Genomic DNA, 18,040 nt, shown 5'->3' with positions numbered 1-18,040 from the left:
CTGTAATTGAAAAACTGTTGAAGTCAAAACTGACAGGTTGTAGACGATTGTAAATACACTGTGGTTGCAAAGGAGCGCTGAAGGAAATAGGGTAAAAGTAGTCATATTGGTATCTGCAGCTTGATGGCAGAGTACAAGGAAATCTTGCACTGGAGCAGGGGTAAACTGGAACCGACTTTAATTTTTAGCTGGTAGCTGTCATCCTTCACAAGAAAGTGACAAATCAGAAACTTCTGGAGAATTATGTCTTGTGTTGTGTTGGCCTCAGACCCTAATGTTGGGGAGTTGGTGTTGAATTAACAGGGTCAAGCAGGAGAAACGTATACTGATCGTTCAAGTCAATGACAGACTTACTGAGTTTTCTGTTGAGATTTGTTTTGGGGATTTTCCTGAAGCTGAGACCAAAGAAACTCTATTCCTAAAATTGAGCAGAACTGGTTTTAGAATGATTAAGGTACTGACATCTGTTTTTATACCTCAAAAAAAAAAAAAAAAAAAAAAGAAATGCAACTAGTCTGCCGTAGCAGCCTCCCAAAAAAGACAGGGAAGAAACTGTCAAGATCTTTGACAGGGCAGCATCTTAGCAGGCACAGTTTTTGTGGTGACCAAGCTTGGAAAAACTATCCATTATCACAGTTTATTTGAGAAAGTTGCTTCCAAAATCCCTGTTCTGCTATTCCCTAAGAACTAGGTAGCCACATTATAGTTAGCATCTTGACACTTTTTAGTAGTGAACAACATTGATTCTAGTGTTTGTTTTATTTTCCCTGCAATACTTGCAGTGGTACAACTTGCAGAGAAAGTGGAGTTTGGCTCAAAGGTATTTCTCATGTCAGTCCGTGTCTGCAGTTTTCTAGTTTGATTTTTGTCTTTGTGTACTAACCAGTAACTGGGTGGTCTCATCATAAATTTAAGAAATAATTTGTCTAATGTTAGACTAGCATTGTACTTTATTACAATTCAATGTAGCATTGAACTGTGCACTCTTATGAATCTGAGTTAACTGCTTTGTCAGTAAGAATCAGAGAAGTGTTTGTGTGGTATAAGCAGTGTAAAACGGGACTTGCAGCTTAAGAAATTTTCATACATCTTATTCTGTTGCTGAATACAGGCTCATGATGTCCTTTCTGGCTTTCAGTAAAATTTTGAAGTCTATAACAAATGTCTGAGAAGGCAAGACAGTGTTTTTCTGTACTGTTTTTTTCAATGCTATGTTCGTAAGTAAAAATGTGTTGTAATACCATTGAGGTCAGCTTTTGCTGTTTGTTAGAGTTTAACTTCCATTGTTGGAAATGGTGTATGAAATTTGACCTTAATTATGGCAGAGCTGTCCGCAAGCAAGTGATTCTTACTTGCTTAGATACGTTTCCCACCCCCCCCCCCGCCCCGCTCCCCCCATCTCTAATAGCTTTAGGTTAATGTATTTCTATTCTTGCAGGTTTTGGTGCCAACACTGCTGGCAATAGTTTGTTTGGAAATAAGCCTGCAACTGGGACTCTGGGACCTGGGCTTGGAACAGGATTTGGAACAGGTAAGCAGGCTACCAGTTTATTTCTTTTTAGCTTAAGCAAAGCTCTCAAGCTTTTGTGATAATATAGCCTTGGTATTACTTGATAACTCTAGTCATGTAGTAATGGCTGTAGATGGTTTTAGTTTGAAGTCATGAATCTCTGCCTCAAATCAGAACCAAGTAGTGGTTGGTAGCGCTGTACTGGGACAGCTTTTAGAAAGACTTTGATATCCACCCCCAGGCTTGAATACAACCTTGCTCAGTAGATGAGAGCTAAGCCATTGTCCTGGAACTTGAAGTTGTTAGCCATCTACATGTTTGGTAGGAAACATGTTGTGGTATTATGGCATTTACTACCTTGGAACAGAAGGTTGACGATCTTAAGTAAACTAGACTCGCTGGAAACAGGTCTTGCTGTCATCAGGTGTGGAAGTGGCAGGAGCAGCAATGCTGACAGTGGTGGCTAATGGTTCAGAAATCTGATGACACCCTCTGTATTCTGTCGAGACTGCCTGGTGATCTGATCATGTGAATCTATCCCATTGACCTCTGAGTGTCTATAGCATTCGTGAACACGTTGAATCTTTCTTGCAATCTAACAAATAATTTTTTGTGGGGTAAATTGGCTTGTAAAACTTTTTTTTACAGTTTTGTAGTAAATAAAGAGTTGTCTTTCTACCCTTAGCTCTTGGGGCAGGACAGACTTCTTTATTTGGAAATACCCAGCCTAAACTAGGTGGAACACTAGGAACAGGAGCATTTGGAGCACCAGGATTCAATGCATCGACAGCTACTCTGGGGTTCGGAGCCCCTCAGCCTGCTGTAGGTAAGTATATGTTAACCCAAGTTTAATTGCTGCTTCCCGCCATAGTTGGCGATGTGCCTAAACATAGGAACAAATCCCTCCCAAATTCTTTGGAGGGGAAAACGAAACGTTTGAGCAGCTCTTTGAGGCTCCTTTTGTCTTCAGCAGCAATGTAGACATGTAGACCATGTTCATGACAACTTTTTCATGCTAATTATATTTTAAGTATTGCAGTGGTATCTGTTTAATAATTGCGGCTATTTTAGAGCGGCATCTTCAAAATTACTAAGATATTTCCCATCGCTGAGGGTGGGACAGCAAGAGTAAGTGCTCAGCAAAAAGAAAGGGCACAGTATTATTAGCTTCTTAAATAGCTCCACGTAGGAGAGCTAGAGGGATTGGATTAGTAAGCGTGCTGTTCTGTAGGCCAAATGAATGGTCTTTAGATTCAGGCTCTTCTGCTATAGTTCTGTAAATTGAAATGGGTACGTTTTCCAGCTACCTTCATCTTGTTTGCATAGTGTGCATAGACCTTGTTGCTCTAGCTCCTCTGAGGCTGTTATTTCAGGGAAACAATTTTAAACAGTGCGAGGGATACGGGGGGGACACTGCAGAATCTTCCCCTCCCCCCTCCCTTAAAGTAACTTCATATACCAGGAGATCTGGTGTTATGATAAAGAAAGACTTGTGGGGAGGGGAAGCTACTGTCTCTCCAGGATAAAATAGCTTTTTTCAGTGTATTGCGGTCAGATGTTATACATTACTGTCTTGCCACTTTTTTCCTTGATCTTGGACCTCCCTTGGTGCAAATCTGCAGAGGTTCTGAGCAGTCAATGCTGTAGGCAATGCCTGCAACAGAGCAGCCTAGGGAAGGTTGTGCTGGTTAACGTCTGTTCAGTTAAGCCAGTGTTTCATCTGGTAAGAAGCAGTTGTCTCGCTCTCCTCTTGACTTCCTTGCAGACTTTGTTTGACAGTATGCTGTTGCTTATGAAAGTGTTCTTGTTCTTGGGGAATGCAAAGTCTGGTTTTCTTGCGATTATAATTAAGCCTCCTGTAGGTTGGTTGAACACTTTATAATAGTGTTTTAGTGGGAATTAAAATGAGATGCTAGCGGATGGGGAGACAAAACTAAGAGACCGTTGTTATAGAGGAGACTTCAGACCAATTTCTAATCTGATCAGTGTAGCAGGAATGTCAAAGCTTTGAATCAAAGATGTTATGTTCTTGAGAGAAAAGAAGAGAAATAATGCTTCACAAGTCAAATGTATTAGTTAAAAGTTTGGCAGACCTGACTTGCTCTGCTGCTGTTTAGCTCTCCGCTCCCTCAGCTCTTCGCAAATAAAAACTTCCTTGAGCATGTGTGTGAATTCTACTGCACAAAAGGGAATAGAATCTGATTTCTTCTTCCTCCGGAATACTCTAGAAATGGTGACTGAAGAGCAAGGGAAGAGAATCCTCAAGTTTGTATATGAATTTGAATGTATTAAGGAGCTTTTTTGGGAAGATGGCTTTTTCTAATAGAACCTAACCTTGGTTCTATTAGTAAAACTGTTTAAAGTTGAAGTTTGTACAAAAGCTATGTTCTTTGTGTAGCGCTGACAGACCCAAATGCATCAGCTGCCCAGCAAGCGGTCCTTCAGCAGCATCTCAACAGCTTGACTTACTCACCCTTTGGAGATTCTCCACTCTTCAGGAACCCCATGTCAGACCCAAAGAAGAAAGAAGAGGTGAGTGCATATAAATATTAAACTCATGGGTAAGATTTGAAGCGACTTTAATGCTTTATGTTCACTATTGTATCTTCACTTAAGTATGCAGTGAGCAACACAGTGACTTGCCATCCGTGTACTCATACTGGTGCAGCGGCTTTTTATGCTATACAGGACCCTAAAACTGCGTATGCTGTGGCTTTATCTACTGCTTTTGGCTATTTCAGAGCGCTCAAGAGTTCTTGATTGTACTTATGGCTGCTAGTTGAGAATAAAGATGGGTAATTGTCTATGCTTAACTTGGAATTTTTTAGTATTTAATTTGAGCTTTCCTTATGGCAAAGACACTTTGGCCCTGCCAATTTGTTTTAAAAGACCACGAAATAAATCCTTTTTCAGACCTCAAATGGTGTGAAAATTCCAATTCTGCGTCTTATTCTTTCAGAGACTGAAACCAACTAACCCGGCAGCTCAGAAGGCCTTAACGACACCCACCCACTACAAACTGACTCCACGTCCAGCAACCCGAGTGCGACCTAAAGCTTTACAGACAGCTGGTTCTGCCAAATCTCATCTTTTTGATGGTCTTGATGATGACGAACCGTCCTTATCCAATGGTGCATTCATGCCTAAGTTAGTTGCTTTTGTGTATCTTGGAGGGAGAAGGGCGTGCGAAAAGAAAAGCTGTGTAACTGATGTACCAAAAACTGGTTTAACCTAATGTTCTTCTGTCCTTTTGTTTTCCTTGGTGATTTGGTACTCTGATATAATCAGAAGTCCAAGCTGTGTAACATTTTATTTGAAAACATCACTGTGCTTGTATGGGTAAAAACTACAGCTTGACTTTTTATCGGGTTGGACATCCTGTTTGTTCTCATGCTCCTGATCAGCTTGAGGCAATTGCTTTAAGTGTACTAAATTCCCTGAATTCGGGGAGGGGTTTGTGACCTGGTTCAAATGTGTACAGCAACAACAGGGTTTGTGTAGAATTTGGAGAAAAATGTTTATTGTAGAGAAGATGAAAAGGATCAGCTTTAACTGTTAACTCCAATTAAGCTGTTAATCGAGGTCATCCTATGACTGGAAGAAGCTGCCTTATAAGGTCGACTTATAAATTATTACAAGGAATGGAGATATAGTATAACACTTCCTGTTTCTGAAACTGAAGTCTCGTTAGGTTTGCTAATGCAGTTTAGTATGAAGGCCAATCTCTGATATTTTCGTAGCCTAATACTGGTTCTTATATATTTATATATATATTTTTTTTAAAAAAAGCGTGCCTATATACATATATAGGTATTATATATATATATTATATCTGTTCATAAACCAAGGCCTTGAATGGCATTCTAAAAAATTTTTTTAGTAAAGCGGCTATTGCACCGCTCTAATGTAAGACTTCATACATTGTGATTGTGGGAAGAGATCTTATATGGCTCCCAGTCCCTGGAACTCTCGAATTAAGCGTGAAGTATATACTTCTGCAGTGGATCTCTCCAAGTTTCTCTTTCCTTTTTTTTAGGAAGAGCATCAAAAAGTTGGTTTTGAAAAACCTCAACAGTAGCAATCTGTTTTCACCTGTCAGTCGTGAAAATGAAGACCTGGCTTCTCCATCAGAATATCCAGAGAATGGAGATCGGTATGTCAATTCATGATGCAAGTGCTCATGCTTATGAGAAATGTAGGCTAGTTATGGTTGTCTCTAAGTTATTATGAATAAAATTATTATGAATTATGACATTCTCAAGAATGTCATTTTAGCTGCTCATTAGAAACGAGTTCACCTATTGTGTGAGATTCACTTCCTCTTAAACTAGCCATCTGTTCTTCCTGTGTGGTCAGAAGCCAGTTCTTTTCATCCAAAATCAAGAATTCGGAGAGGGATGACTTGCTTTCTGGATGTCTCTCTTCATTAGCTGTAGAGAGAAGCTAAGCAATTACTTGAGGGAAGTACTAAACTTGACCCTGAGGTGTGAACAACCTCTCCTTATGTTTTGTTCCCGCAGTAATATGGGAGCTCCAAGGAAGCTTTGTGCTAGTCCTGTTGTCCTATAGTAATGTATTTTCTATATATTAAAATGAAGAATCCCTAAGGTTCTCTCTCCTGCTCCTTCCCCCCCTGCATCATCTTGCCCCTCCCTTTAAAAAAAAAAAAAAAAAAAAAAAGCCAAAACACGTGTTTCCTTTATAAATCAGTGGCCATACTTCATCTGAACTCCTTTTTTTAAATCAAAGGTTGATTTGGTCAGGAATTTTTCCAACATTTTGATTTAATTGAAAGCTACTAGAAGTAAGAACTGATTAGAGCAGTGAGGAAGCTTGTTTTTGACCACCTTAGTCCTGACCTGATCTGTTCTTAATGAGACAGGGAGATTCATTAGCTGTGATGCCAGTAGCTAGGCACAGCAGGCGGCTCTTAAACTGTTGTTTTGGAGTGATCATCACAGTAGTGTTCAGGTTTGACTTCATTGTGGTGGCCTCAAGACTTAATCGTCCCATTTTCGTAAAACAGCGTGTATGTTGGACACAAGAATATTATAGTATGATTAAGCTCTCAGAATCATAGAATCTGTCAGGTTGGAAATGACCTCGGGAGGTCTGTCAAGCAGGGTCAATGCTGTATTAAGACCAGGTTGTTCAGGACTTTGTCCAATCGGTTCTTTAAAACCTTTATGGGTGGAGGTTCCACAACCCCTCTGGGTCTGTGTTCCAGTGCTTGACTGTGCTCGTGGTCAAGTCAGAACCTTCCCTGTTTTAATTTGACCACTGTTTCTCGTCCTCCTGTCATGCATATCTGAAGAGCCTGACTCTTGTCTTTGGTGTTGGAAGGCTGCTATTACATCTCCCTGCAAGCCTTTTCTCCAGGCTAAGCAAGCAGTTTTCTTCAACCTCTCTTTACAGGGCACGTGTTCTTGCCCCCGACCACCTTGGTGGCCCTCCACTGGACTTGTCAATACCTTTCTTGTATTGGGCGTCCCAGATTAGATGCAGAATTCCAGAGGTGGTTTGACAAATGCAGAGTAAGGGAATAATCACTTCCCTCAACCTACTGGCGCCACACTTCACATGGTGGTGCTGTCTGCTTTCATTTAAAAGAGAAACCTGAGTTTTAATATTGACACAAGTCTCTTAGTCCCCATGAGTCCCTTAGTGCCCTGAATAGTTGAGCTTTGTTCTTCATTTCTTTAGGTTCTTTTTGTCAGAACCTCCTGATGAAAACCACAGGCAAGATGGTGAACGAGAGGAGGAGGAAGATCATCATGAAGTGACTAGGTTTTACACTAACCCCATTGCCAAGCCCATCCCACAGACCCCAGAGAACACTGTGCACAGACACCAGAACAACGTGGATGACACCATTGTGGCTCTGAATATGCGGGTGGCCTTGCGAAATGGTCTGGAAGGCAGCAGTGAAGATGCCTCATTTCATGATGATTCCCTTCAGGATGAACGTGAAGAAGAGACTGAAACCGTGCATCAGCTGCATCCTGCAGGTTAGATTGTGGATGGGGTTGTAGTAATTCTCTGTAGGTGTCTAGTTTCTGCTGGCGCTTCATGCAGGCTTTTATAAAGATCTCGTTACTGTTTTTGACCCTCAGCTTTTTCTCTTCCTTTTCCCTCCTTTCACTTTTCTCCCTTTTTTCTTCAGAATCCAAATCTTGCTTTTCAGGCCCTTCTATCTAGTGCAGAAAATCTCTTTACTGAGTCACTGAGCAATCGGATTTCATCAGCCGATGCTATATTGATGTAGTGCAATGCACGAGAGATGGGGAGAAGGAAGAGGAACCAATCTGTAGTTGTTTTGCAGTAGTGGACTGAGTTGATTACCGGCCAGGAACCCTATCTTGGGGTTATAAATCTATGAAAATTTTATTTTAGTGCTTGATAGTTATCAACATGCAAATCTCATGTTAGAAATTTCTATATTCTATATTCTGTTTACTCTTCTAGTACATGGTTATGCCACTGTTTCTTGTGTCTGTTACAGTACTTCTTCTCAATTCCAGTCTCAGGGTATAGTGAGATTGAAAAAGGTGGAGAAGTGTGAAAATGTGATAAAAGGTCTTGAATAGCTTTCATTTAACTAAAGACTTTTTTTGTAGCTGGAAAAGAGTTGGGGGAGCATATCAGAAGTTTTTAAACTTGTAAGTGGTCTGGATAAGGTGAAGAATAACATTGTTTACTCTCAGGTAATAGGAGGCCTCAGATGAAATTATCAAGTGTCACGTACAAAAGATGTCTGTCTTCACAAATGTCAGTTAACCTAGACACCCCAATGACAAGAAGTTGTGGATGTCAAAAGCTTAATTGGGTTTTAAATTATTAATCGTAAATCGTTAGCTCATTAGCCAAATCAACAGATGAAAAAGCATTGGAGCCTGTTAAATGGAAAAGATGCTACATCTTGGTCAGCAGGTGCCTGAGCTTCCAAACTGTTAAAGCTAGGAGAGTAGTTTTGTCAAGTGTTGCTGTTGTGTGTGTGTTTTTTTTTTCTTTTTCTTTCCCTGCACATCTGTTGATCTCTGATCCAGACAGAACGCTAGTCTGGAGTAGTCTGACATCACAGTTATGTTTTAAATTTGCTAAGGCAGCTGTGGAATTAATAGGCTTTGGTAACTCTGCTTTTGTTGCACTGATTCTGTTTGGGGTCTTTGGCTGTCCAGGCATGCAAAAGAAATGGGATGAAATTCTTGCAAGGCTGAAGTTGCCAACCTCTCTTGGCTGTTGCCAAGTTCTCAGTGATTTTTCTGTTGTAGGAATTATTCTAACAAGAGCTGGCTACTATACCATCCCATCTATGGAGGAGCTAGCTAGATTTACCAATGACAGGAACGAATGTATTGTGACTGACTTCACTATAGGCCGTAAAGGTAAGCACATACAGCTTTTTCTTGAAGTTCACTGGTGACTGTAAAGCTATGGAAACTGAATCCGAGTTTCTTATCTTCAGTAGGACCGTAAACGGTTTCCTTATGTTGTGAATGACTTGCACCAAAGACTTAGAATCTTTCAGATTGGTCACGTTAACAACGTGTGTTATGGGCTGATTCAGAAAGCTCGAATGTGAAAGGAACAAAAGCTTCTGTGCTTTTAGAATGCTCACTGTCCTTAAACATGAAAATTGTAAAACTGAAACTTAGTGGAGCGTAGATGCTAAACTGATCTTCATTGTTTCCATCTCAGTTGCTACCTATTTTTGAGCTGACTGAGCTTTAGTGAAGAGCCCTAAACAGTATTCTTTACTGCTTTTATTTTATTGGGGGTTTTAATCATATTATGTATACTGATTATTTTTAAAACATGTTCTCTAAATGTGCTGTAAAGCTGAGGGTACAGCTTGGTAGTTATGTCAGCAATACGAATAGCCAAACAGTAACGGAAAGCTTTCTGTGCAAAAGAACTGACCATAAAATAGTTGGTAATGTCCTCAGTATTTTCACACTGAGGAGGAGGAGTCACTCTGGAGACATGACAAAGGTAGGTAGCAAGCTGGATAAAAGAAGAGTATAGCAGGAACTTAGGTTCTCTGGCATGAGTTTTCATATGCAGCTTGTGATGTTCGGCCACCCTTTGGTTTGTCTTCCAGGTTATGGATCAATTTACTTTGAAGGAGAAGTAAACCTGACCAACTTAAATTTGGATGACATAGTGCATATCCGTAGGAAAGAAGTTATTGTTTACCCTGATGATGAAAGAAAACCACCTATTGGTGAAGGATTAAATAGGTAATTTAGGGTTGCTTTTTGTGGGCTGTGGGTTTTTTTTAATGTACTGCATGGGGTCAGGGTAAGGATATTTTTCTAGTATTGACAAAATCTACTGTATTTCCAGACAGGAAAATCTAAATTTCGAAGGTGTGCTTTCAGATTACAGTATTGTACAGTTACTTAGCAGTGGCAGATTCTGAACCAAAACTTGATGTAAAAATTGTTTGAGCCCACATATTCAATTCTCAGCTCCAGTATGTGTACTGTAATAGCTTTGCCTCAAAACTTTGTGGTCTCTTATCCTTCTGTCTGTCTTTCACAGACGAGCTGAAGTTACGTTAGATGGAGTTTGGCCTACGGATAAAACGTCTCGTTGCTTGATAAAAAGCCCTGAACGATTAGCAGAGATGAATTATGAAGGTAGACTCGAGTCTGTCTCTCGCAAACAGGGAGCTCGATTCAAGGAATACCGCCCAGAGACGGGATCTTGGGTATTTAAGGTAACGTTTGTGTTCTCCTAGTTATGAACTGACTTGCAGAAAATATCTGTAGTAGTCTGAAGTTGGACTCTCCTGAGAACTTAAAATTCCAAAAAGTTTACTAAACTTCTGTAAATTCTTTTCAAGTCCTTCAGCTGCAGCGCAGGCTGCCCTAACCAGAGCAGTACAAACTTCTTTGGCTGTGAAAACCTGTATACAGCAAATATTCTTGATCCGTACTAAGGTTGAATTCATTTGTTCCAAGTATCACCACTGCTATGTGAAGTTGACAGTTAGACCAGCTCGTTGTTCAGGCATTTTGGAAATGGATGCCTGAAATCTTGTCTCCACGGGGTGACGTCCTTGTCCTTGTTACACAGGTGGCACACTTCTCGAAGTATGGCTTGCAAGACTCAGATGAAGAAGAGGAAGAGCATCCTTCAAAAGTGGACACAAAGAAGTTAAAAACTGCACCTGTGCCACCCCCAGGGCATCTGCCGCCCCAACAAATGACCTTAAATGGCAAGCCAACACCTCCATCTCAGGTAGAAGGAGGATGATGACTAAAAGCGAATTCATAAAATGAAGTTTGAAGGATAGCTGGTTGCCTAGGGCAGGGTTGTTAATGTAGCAAGTAGCCTGGAAAGAGAAGAGCAAAACCTTACATAAACCTTCCACAAACTTGGTAGCTCTTCCAACTCTTTAAGTGTTGCATGTTGTTTTTCACTAATACACTTGAAACTTCATCCTGAGAATATAAGGGTGGAAGGGAAGGGAAGGTTTTAAACCCTTGTTGTTTAGATTGTGTTCTAGATAGTTTGGTCTATTTGCATCATCTATGGAAGAAAACTTGTTTTTGTGAATATTGATTATATGCTATATACATTGATTATATGCTATATAATTATAACCCTTGCACTGCCTACATTGAAATGACTTTGTGCATTAATATGACTCAAACATCCTTTAGTATGGAAGACTGTATGCTTTATATTTTAAGAACGTGCTCTATTTTAATTAAAAACTACTTTATAAGGCTGGCCATATGCTGGATTTTTCAGTGTACTGGGGTTGAATGTGACTGCTTCTAAAGCTTTGGAGAACGTTCTCAGCAGATGTGGTCTGTGTACTTTAAAAGAGGGAAGGTACCATTTTAATCTAGTTCATTGGTAACCTCTTAATGTCTAGTACTTACTGATTTCATTCAAACAACTTTTTCACGTGGGTTTCAAGGGTAAACTAATTGCAGCTGATACACTCTCATTTTCCAGCTGTAGTTAGTATGGGTACTGTCAAATTAAATCAGGACCTGCTTTACTGCGGGTGGGAAAACAGTCTATTCAGAAGGTATCCGGGCATTGATGGGAGAGAACATATTATTTATGATAGTGTTAATGGTAAACATTTTTCAAATTACCTGTAGTTTCTTTTTGAAATAACTTGTTATAAGACAGAATGCAGGTACAGAGAGCAGAAGATTTTTTCCAGAACTAGGTTATTGATTGTCTAGTTGTGAAAGTAGACCTTTGGCGGTCACTATATGCAGGAGGGCCGAACGAAAGAGTTATTTAACAACTGGATAGTATTTGCTGATAGGCTTTTATTTCTGTTTCTAAGCAGGCTTTCTATTCTACCCTTCAGTAATCTGTGACTGCAGTGAAAGAAGATCTCTGAGCTTGCAGTTCACTGAGGCATAGATCATATGCTAAGGTGCTGCTTGGCATATGGCCAGCGTTCATGATGCCCTCCGTTGCAGGAAAGCAGAGGAGGGCAGTTCTATTTCTGGATCTCAAGTCAAAGCTGAAAAACAGCTTCAGAGGCAGTATTGTCGAGTAGGTTGCACACCCGTCTTCTGGACTGGGTCTAGTCCTTTCCCAGGAGGCATTGCAGCAGTATTTCTCTGTGCTGTCCAATGAATTTGTGTAGCTTAAGAGCCCCTTTGGACAGGGGTGTTCTTAGTGTCACAAGAAATAGTGAATCATTATTCTTGCAAGCAAGCTGTGATGAAGCACGTCAGTACTTTTGTGGTAGGAATTCTCATTAAATCACCTAGAAATTGCTCTCAGACTTACATAACCTGTGATCTGATACTGTTCTCTGTAGACATACATGAGCCGCTCCAACTCTGCCTTCCTAGGTCTCCATACAGGCTATAGGGCCCAGGAGGAAAAGATCTGGTGGCAGCAGCTTCCCTAAACGTTTTTCAGTACAGCCACCACAGGTGTGTTACAGGAGCCAAATGGTAGGGGTCCTCATCACCATATCAACAGGAAGCCAGTAACAGCACAGTCTGTTCTTTTAGCAGAGCGTGCTACTGTACCTGCCAGTGACAATTGAAGTGAATTTCCACCTCTTCTATGGATTCTCTATTGGAGAATCCATAGGATTTAGTAGATGTGCACAGGTGCTGCATCATTGCCACTTTTGCTAGTTTACTGGTTAATTACAACTTGCTATTTCAACCTGGTCTGGTAATCTAGATTCCTTAAGTATTTGCATTTTATTAGAGCAGAACACGCTGTCTAACAGCCTCATCTGTATGCACCTCCTCTCAGTCTTCCTTCCTTCTTGCTGAAATTAGTGGGGACCGGCGCTGATGTTTTAAGCAGTGAAAAATACTGGGAACATGCATGATTTATCCAGGTTTTTCTTGTAGACTCAAATGTACGTAGCAAAAATGTGTCTAGGCTGTTAATAACACATTTGACTTGAATGCCATTTACCTAAGGTTTGTGATTATGAAAACACATAAAGTATCGAGCTCAATTTCTAAAAACACTGGAAAAACAACATAGCATGGCTTGAAAACTTGCCAAAATCTTGGAGTGTAAAGCATCTGGAAATAGTATTCTTGGGTCTAAGGTAAGCATTTAGGATCTGGATTTTCTCCCCCCACCCCTCCCACCCATCCCTAACTGGCGCATTAATGAATTTCTGAGTGTTGCAAGGTCCACAGGAGCAAATTACACAGGGCACCTTGCTGCATTAAAGCACAATGAAGGGAGTAGTGAAACCGTGTGTAGCCATGTTTTGACTTGTAAATTTGTTTTGCATACTGCAAGCACATTGAGATACCACTAGTTAACTCTGCTTGCAGGCCTTCCAGTAAGTTCTGTCTTTTCAGACCCCCTACTTTAATTTTATCTGCCTAATCTGATATCCTCTATCATGTTTCTTGGCTGATTCTGATGAGCTATGAAGAAATTTGAATGTGTTTTTAAACCTCCTTAGCTTGATTTCCAAGGGACTGTCTGCTATGGTTTCCTTGCTCAGACACACGTATCATCATATGTCTGATCAGCATGGGTGACATTGCAGTGGAGATGTCTGCTGTAGACCCGATCAGGAAGAAGTAGTAGACAAGGCCTTCAGAGAATTGGTAAAAGCTTCACGTTCATGGGACCTTATGGGGGATTTCGGCCACCCAGCTATCTGCTGGAGGGATGACACAGCAAGGCACAAGCAATCTAGGAGGTTTCTGAATAGCAGTGGATGTTGTTCGTCTTGACTTTAGTAAGGCTTTTGACATTCTCTCCTATAACATCCTCGTGGGCAAATGGATGAACTGCAGGCTAGATAAGTGGTCAGTAAGGTGGATTGAAAACTGGCTGAACTAGTGGGCTGAGAGGGTTATGATCAGTGGCACAAAGTCCAGCTGGAGACCAGTCACAAGTGGTGTCCCTTAGGTCAATACTGAGACCAATACTGTTTAACATCTCCATTAATGACCTGGATGATGGGACCGAATGCACTCTCAGCAAGTTTGTGGAAGGTACGAAACTGGGAGAAGCGACTGATATACTAGATGGTTGCATTGCCATCCAGAGGGACCCCAGCTGTTTGGAGAAATGAGCAGAGAGGAACCTCATGAAGTTCAACATAGGGGAATGCAAAGTCCTGCCCCTGCAAAGAAGTAACCCCATGCACCAGTACAGACTGGGGGCTGACCAGCTGCAGAGCAGCTTTGGATTCTTGTGGACAAGAAGTTGACCGTGAGCCAGCAATGTGCCCTCATGGCAAAGAGGGCCAAAGGTGTCCTGGGCTACATTGGGAAGAGCGTTGCCAGCAGGTCAAGGGAGGTGGTCCTTCCCCCCTGTTCAGCCCTGGTGAGGCTGGTGTCCAGTGCTGGGCTCCCCAGTACAATGCACGTGGACATACTGGAGCAAGTCTAGCAAAGGGCTGTGAAGATGATGACGGGGCTGGAGCATCTCTCATAGAGAGACTGAGAGAGCTGGGGCTGCTCCGCCTGGAGAAGAGAAGGCTTGCGGTGAGGGGATCCGATCAATGTGCATAAACACCTGATGAGAGGATTTAAGAAGATGGAGCCAGACTCTTCTCAGTGATGGCCAGTGACAAGACGAGAGGCAACGGGCACAAACTGGAACCCAGGAAATTCCTTGTGAATACAAGAAAACACTTCTTTGTGAGGGTGGCCAAACACTGGAATAGGTTGCCTAGAGAGATTGTGGAGTCTCTATCATTGGAGATACTCAACACCTGACTAGACACTGTCCTGGGCCACTTGCTTGAGCTGACCCTGCTTGAGTCGGGGGGGGAGGGGGGTGTTTAGACCAGACAATCTCCAGAGGTGCCTTTGAACCCCAACTGTCCTGTGATTCTGATTCTGTGATTGCTCTAGAGTAGTCTGTAAACAGTTGCCACTGGAAACCAAGTAAGCTGTAGACATGAATCTTTCACAGGACACTTCGGTCTAAGCAACCAGGGTTGTTACAGACTAGAGCAAACCCAGTAAACTGGGGCCCAGGTGTGGGGTTAGAGAGCACATCAATAACCTAAGGGTTGCAACACCATGCTGAGCTCAGTGTTACCTGGTTAGAGCATGAAACGTGCACGGCTTACACTGTACAGACCAATTACTTCTGGGTCAGGTGCTGCTTTGCTGCTTGACCTGTTAGCCATACAATACATAGAACGAATGGCATTCTCCAGTTTCTCTTGTTCTGTGAAACGGTTTCTGGTAGCAGAGCTGACAGATAGTTGAAGGGCTTGTAGTGCTCTGGCCTATGTTTCATGGTTGGTACAGAAGTCCATGGTCTGGCTCAGAGGCTTGCTGTCCTATGCTACCAGGAGATCTTGCTGTCACCACAGCAAGCAAGCTTGTAGCAGAAGTGGATTTGAAATAAAGATCCAAGGTTAACTTCTGATGACTGCTTATTGTTTGTACTAGCTTAACGTTTTCTGGCCCTGCTCGGAGTTCGAGTCCAAGTTGCGGTCTTAACTTCTACACGCCTTCAGTAACTTATCTCAGGCTCCTCGTAAAGATGATCCAGCTGATAAGAACTCTAACAAAAAAAAAAAAAAGCTTTCCCTTCTTGGTGGCTTGTTTTATTGCCATGTGGCTACCTTCAGAAAAATCATAAAAATGAACTTTTCCTCCTGTCTTAGACTAGCAGTACAGATGAGAAACTTATTCCTAGAAAGAAAACTACTGTATTTTGCTAATAATCAGCAGAATATCGCTAGAAAAAACACAGCTTTCCAGTATGACAGTTGTGTCCTGGTTTAAAAGTAACACAAAGTTACTTGCATGTGCCCATACGCGCACCTAGTCTTACCTAATTGTGCAGGGCGTCATTTCAGCTTAAAAACACTGAAGGTATATTCCACAAAGAAATTAGTAGCAGTTTTAACTGCTGTTCCCCAGTTATGTCATAGCTGGGGAAGGTAGGTAGTACTGTGTAGTACTGCTGTAGGTAGTACTGCTTCTTGTCAGCTACTAGTGGTACCACAAACTATTTCTGGAGATTTACTGCTTTTAAACTGATTGTTCAGTCATCTAAAATGTCCCACAGTGAGCTTGGGCACAGCAAATTTTTCTTTATATGATAGCATTTTGAGGAAGGAGGGGAGGAAGGCAGGATGCACAAGCTCTTTTCCTTTTTATTGGTCACATCAAAGTAAATAGCTTCTTAGACTGAGTAGCAGGAATTGGCACATGTCAGGAGGGCACAGCTAAATAGTTCTGACTTCTCCTTGACTTTAACTTGCACTGTCATGGTACAACTCTGAAGAAAATGGGAGCAGGTTATGTACTCATCTCTAAACTTAATTTGAAATCTTGAACTGAACAGGGGAGTACTCCATTTGCAGGTGGATGTTGAAGCTACTTAATATCCTTTCTCGGCTAACTATTGAACTTTGTCTGACGTGGCTTCTGCATGTGTCTGCAGACTCCAGAAGTGGAACAGCTGGGTAGGGTTGTGGAACTGGACAGCGATATGGCAGATATCACCCAGGAGCCTCTGCAGGAGTCCATTCTAGAAGACAGCATGATAGAAGAGCAGGAGGCAGTGCCAGCTTCAACTCACATAGCATCAACGCTGGGCATTAACCCCCATGTCTTACAGGTGAGTGTCTTGCAATTTCCCCTCTGCGAATGGAGGGACTTGGCAATATCTGTCACTGATTTCTCAGTTTACTTTCACAAGTGTGTTTATATACCAGCTTCCACTAAAACGTATATTACACCTGTAGTGTGATTAAGACTTAGATTCCCATGTTTCTGTGAGAAGGCTTTATAGCCATAAAAGCTTAATGCAGAAATAAGGTGTGTCTTAAAATTTGAATTCAGATTTTAATATTCTGTGAAGTGTAGGAAACGTGATAAATTAAATTGATAACTAGCCAGAGCTGCTTAGGGCCCAATTTATGGAAGTCCAGGTAGTAGTAGGATGACTAGTTTTGATTTGGGTTTTTTTTCGGTGCAAGAATAGTACTTTGAATGCTTGTGTGCTTCTACCTGTATTTTTAATTTGTGAAAAATAAACCAACCAACCAACCTGGAGTTCTCAACCATTGCTTAAGCAGAAAAATAGGTAGACTGAACTAAATAAGGTCTGAAAAAACATGGTTATCATAGGACTACTTCACGCTCATCCTAACAAGTATGTGACCCTGACTTAACTGTTAGTTGGTGAAAGATTATCGTCAACTGATAGGCTTGCTTTCAGTTCTCTTGAATTATGTGCCTTAATTGCTGAGATTTATGGCACAATTTGGTCACGTGTAACATTTAGAAGTTATTTTTGTTGGGAAAGGAGCTGAGTAGGTCAGGTAGCTGCCATTAGTAGAGTGATTGTTAATGAGCAGGCTTAATGTATCATCTTTTTAGATCATGAAAGCTTCCTTGCTTGCTGATGAAGATGATATAGATTTGATCCTGGATCATTATCCTGGGAAGCAGCCAACAAAAATGGATACTTCTCAAGAGATCTGCTCTCCAAGGCTCCCTATTTCAACGTCGCAAGGGCAGAAAAAATACGCAGGTATAGTGAGTAGCCACACATGGTGTGAAGAAAGAGTTTAATTCTAACGTTAATAGGCAAAATCCTGTCTCTGGCTGAATATTTGGCAGAACGGTTGTGTGCAAACTGGAGATTTCAGCTGGAATAACACTTATCTCTCATAACAAGCGTAGTTACTTCCCGCGCTGAACAGGCAGATACGAGATATTTCTATGGGGACAGTTTCAGCCCTATCCCTGTTGACAGTAATGTCTGCTTTCTCCTTGAGGTGCTTCAGTTGTAACAGTCTACCTATGACAACATCCGTTAAATTAATGATGACTTTGGAAACTACGTATTTAGGGATGAGATCGTTTATGTACTGTTCCTGATGTAATACCCTGTGCTTAGTTTGGATAATGCAAAGTAGGATGTACGTGATGGGTTTTGTGGGTTTTGGTACTGCAGATAATCACGCTTAGCTATGCATTGCTGTCATGGACCATAGCAAATATTTTCACTGGCTGCTTGGGAAATACTGACGTACTTTTAGAATATCAGAAGTGTATTGCTGAAAATTGAGTG

General features: G+C 41.4%; 1 protein-coding gene across 6 annotated transcripts in view; it reads left to right on the top strand.

The window, feature by feature from the left end:
* Nucleotides 1-18,040, top strand: part of NUP98 (nucleoporin 98 and 96 precursor) — a 42,897-nt gene that overhangs the window by 14,139 nt on the left and 10,718 nt on the right. For all 6 annotated transcript variants that reach the window (XM_068930896.1, XM_068930901.1, XM_068930900.1 and 3 more), the window contains exons 11-22: nucleotides 1,439-1,531; nucleotides 2,196-2,336; nucleotides 3,909-4,042; nucleotides 4,470-4,657; nucleotides 5,547-5,663; nucleotides 7,214-7,518; nucleotides 8,782-8,895; nucleotides 9,612-9,750; nucleotides 10,055-10,232; nucleotides 10,592-10,756; nucleotides 16,403-16,579; nucleotides 17,344-17,497. In XM_068930896.1, the coding sequence (XP_068786997.1) occupies nucleotides 1,439-1,531; nucleotides 2,196-2,336; nucleotides 3,909-4,042; nucleotides 4,470-4,657; nucleotides 5,547-5,663; nucleotides 7,214-7,518; nucleotides 8,782-8,895; nucleotides 9,612-9,750; nucleotides 10,055-10,232; nucleotides 10,592-10,756; nucleotides 16,403-16,579; nucleotides 17,344-17,497 (1,905 nt within the window). The remainder of the gene's footprint in view (nucleotides 1-1,438; nucleotides 1,532-2,195; nucleotides 2,337-3,908; nucleotides 4,043-4,469; nucleotides 4,658-5,546; nucleotides 5,664-7,213; nucleotides 7,519-8,781; nucleotides 8,896-9,611; nucleotides 9,751-10,054; nucleotides 10,233-10,591; nucleotides 10,757-16,402; nucleotides 16,580-17,343; nucleotides 17,498-18,040) is intronic.

Source organism: Struthio camelus, chromosome 1 (assembly GCF_040807025.1).
Source record: "Struthio camelus isolate bStrCam1 chromosome 1, bStrCam1.hap1, whole genome shotgun sequence".
Taxonomy (NCBI): Eukaryota; Metazoa; Chordata; class Aves; order Struthioniformes; family Struthionidae; genus Struthio; species Struthio camelus.
This window is presented reverse-complemented; position numbering and strand designations above follow the sequence as displayed.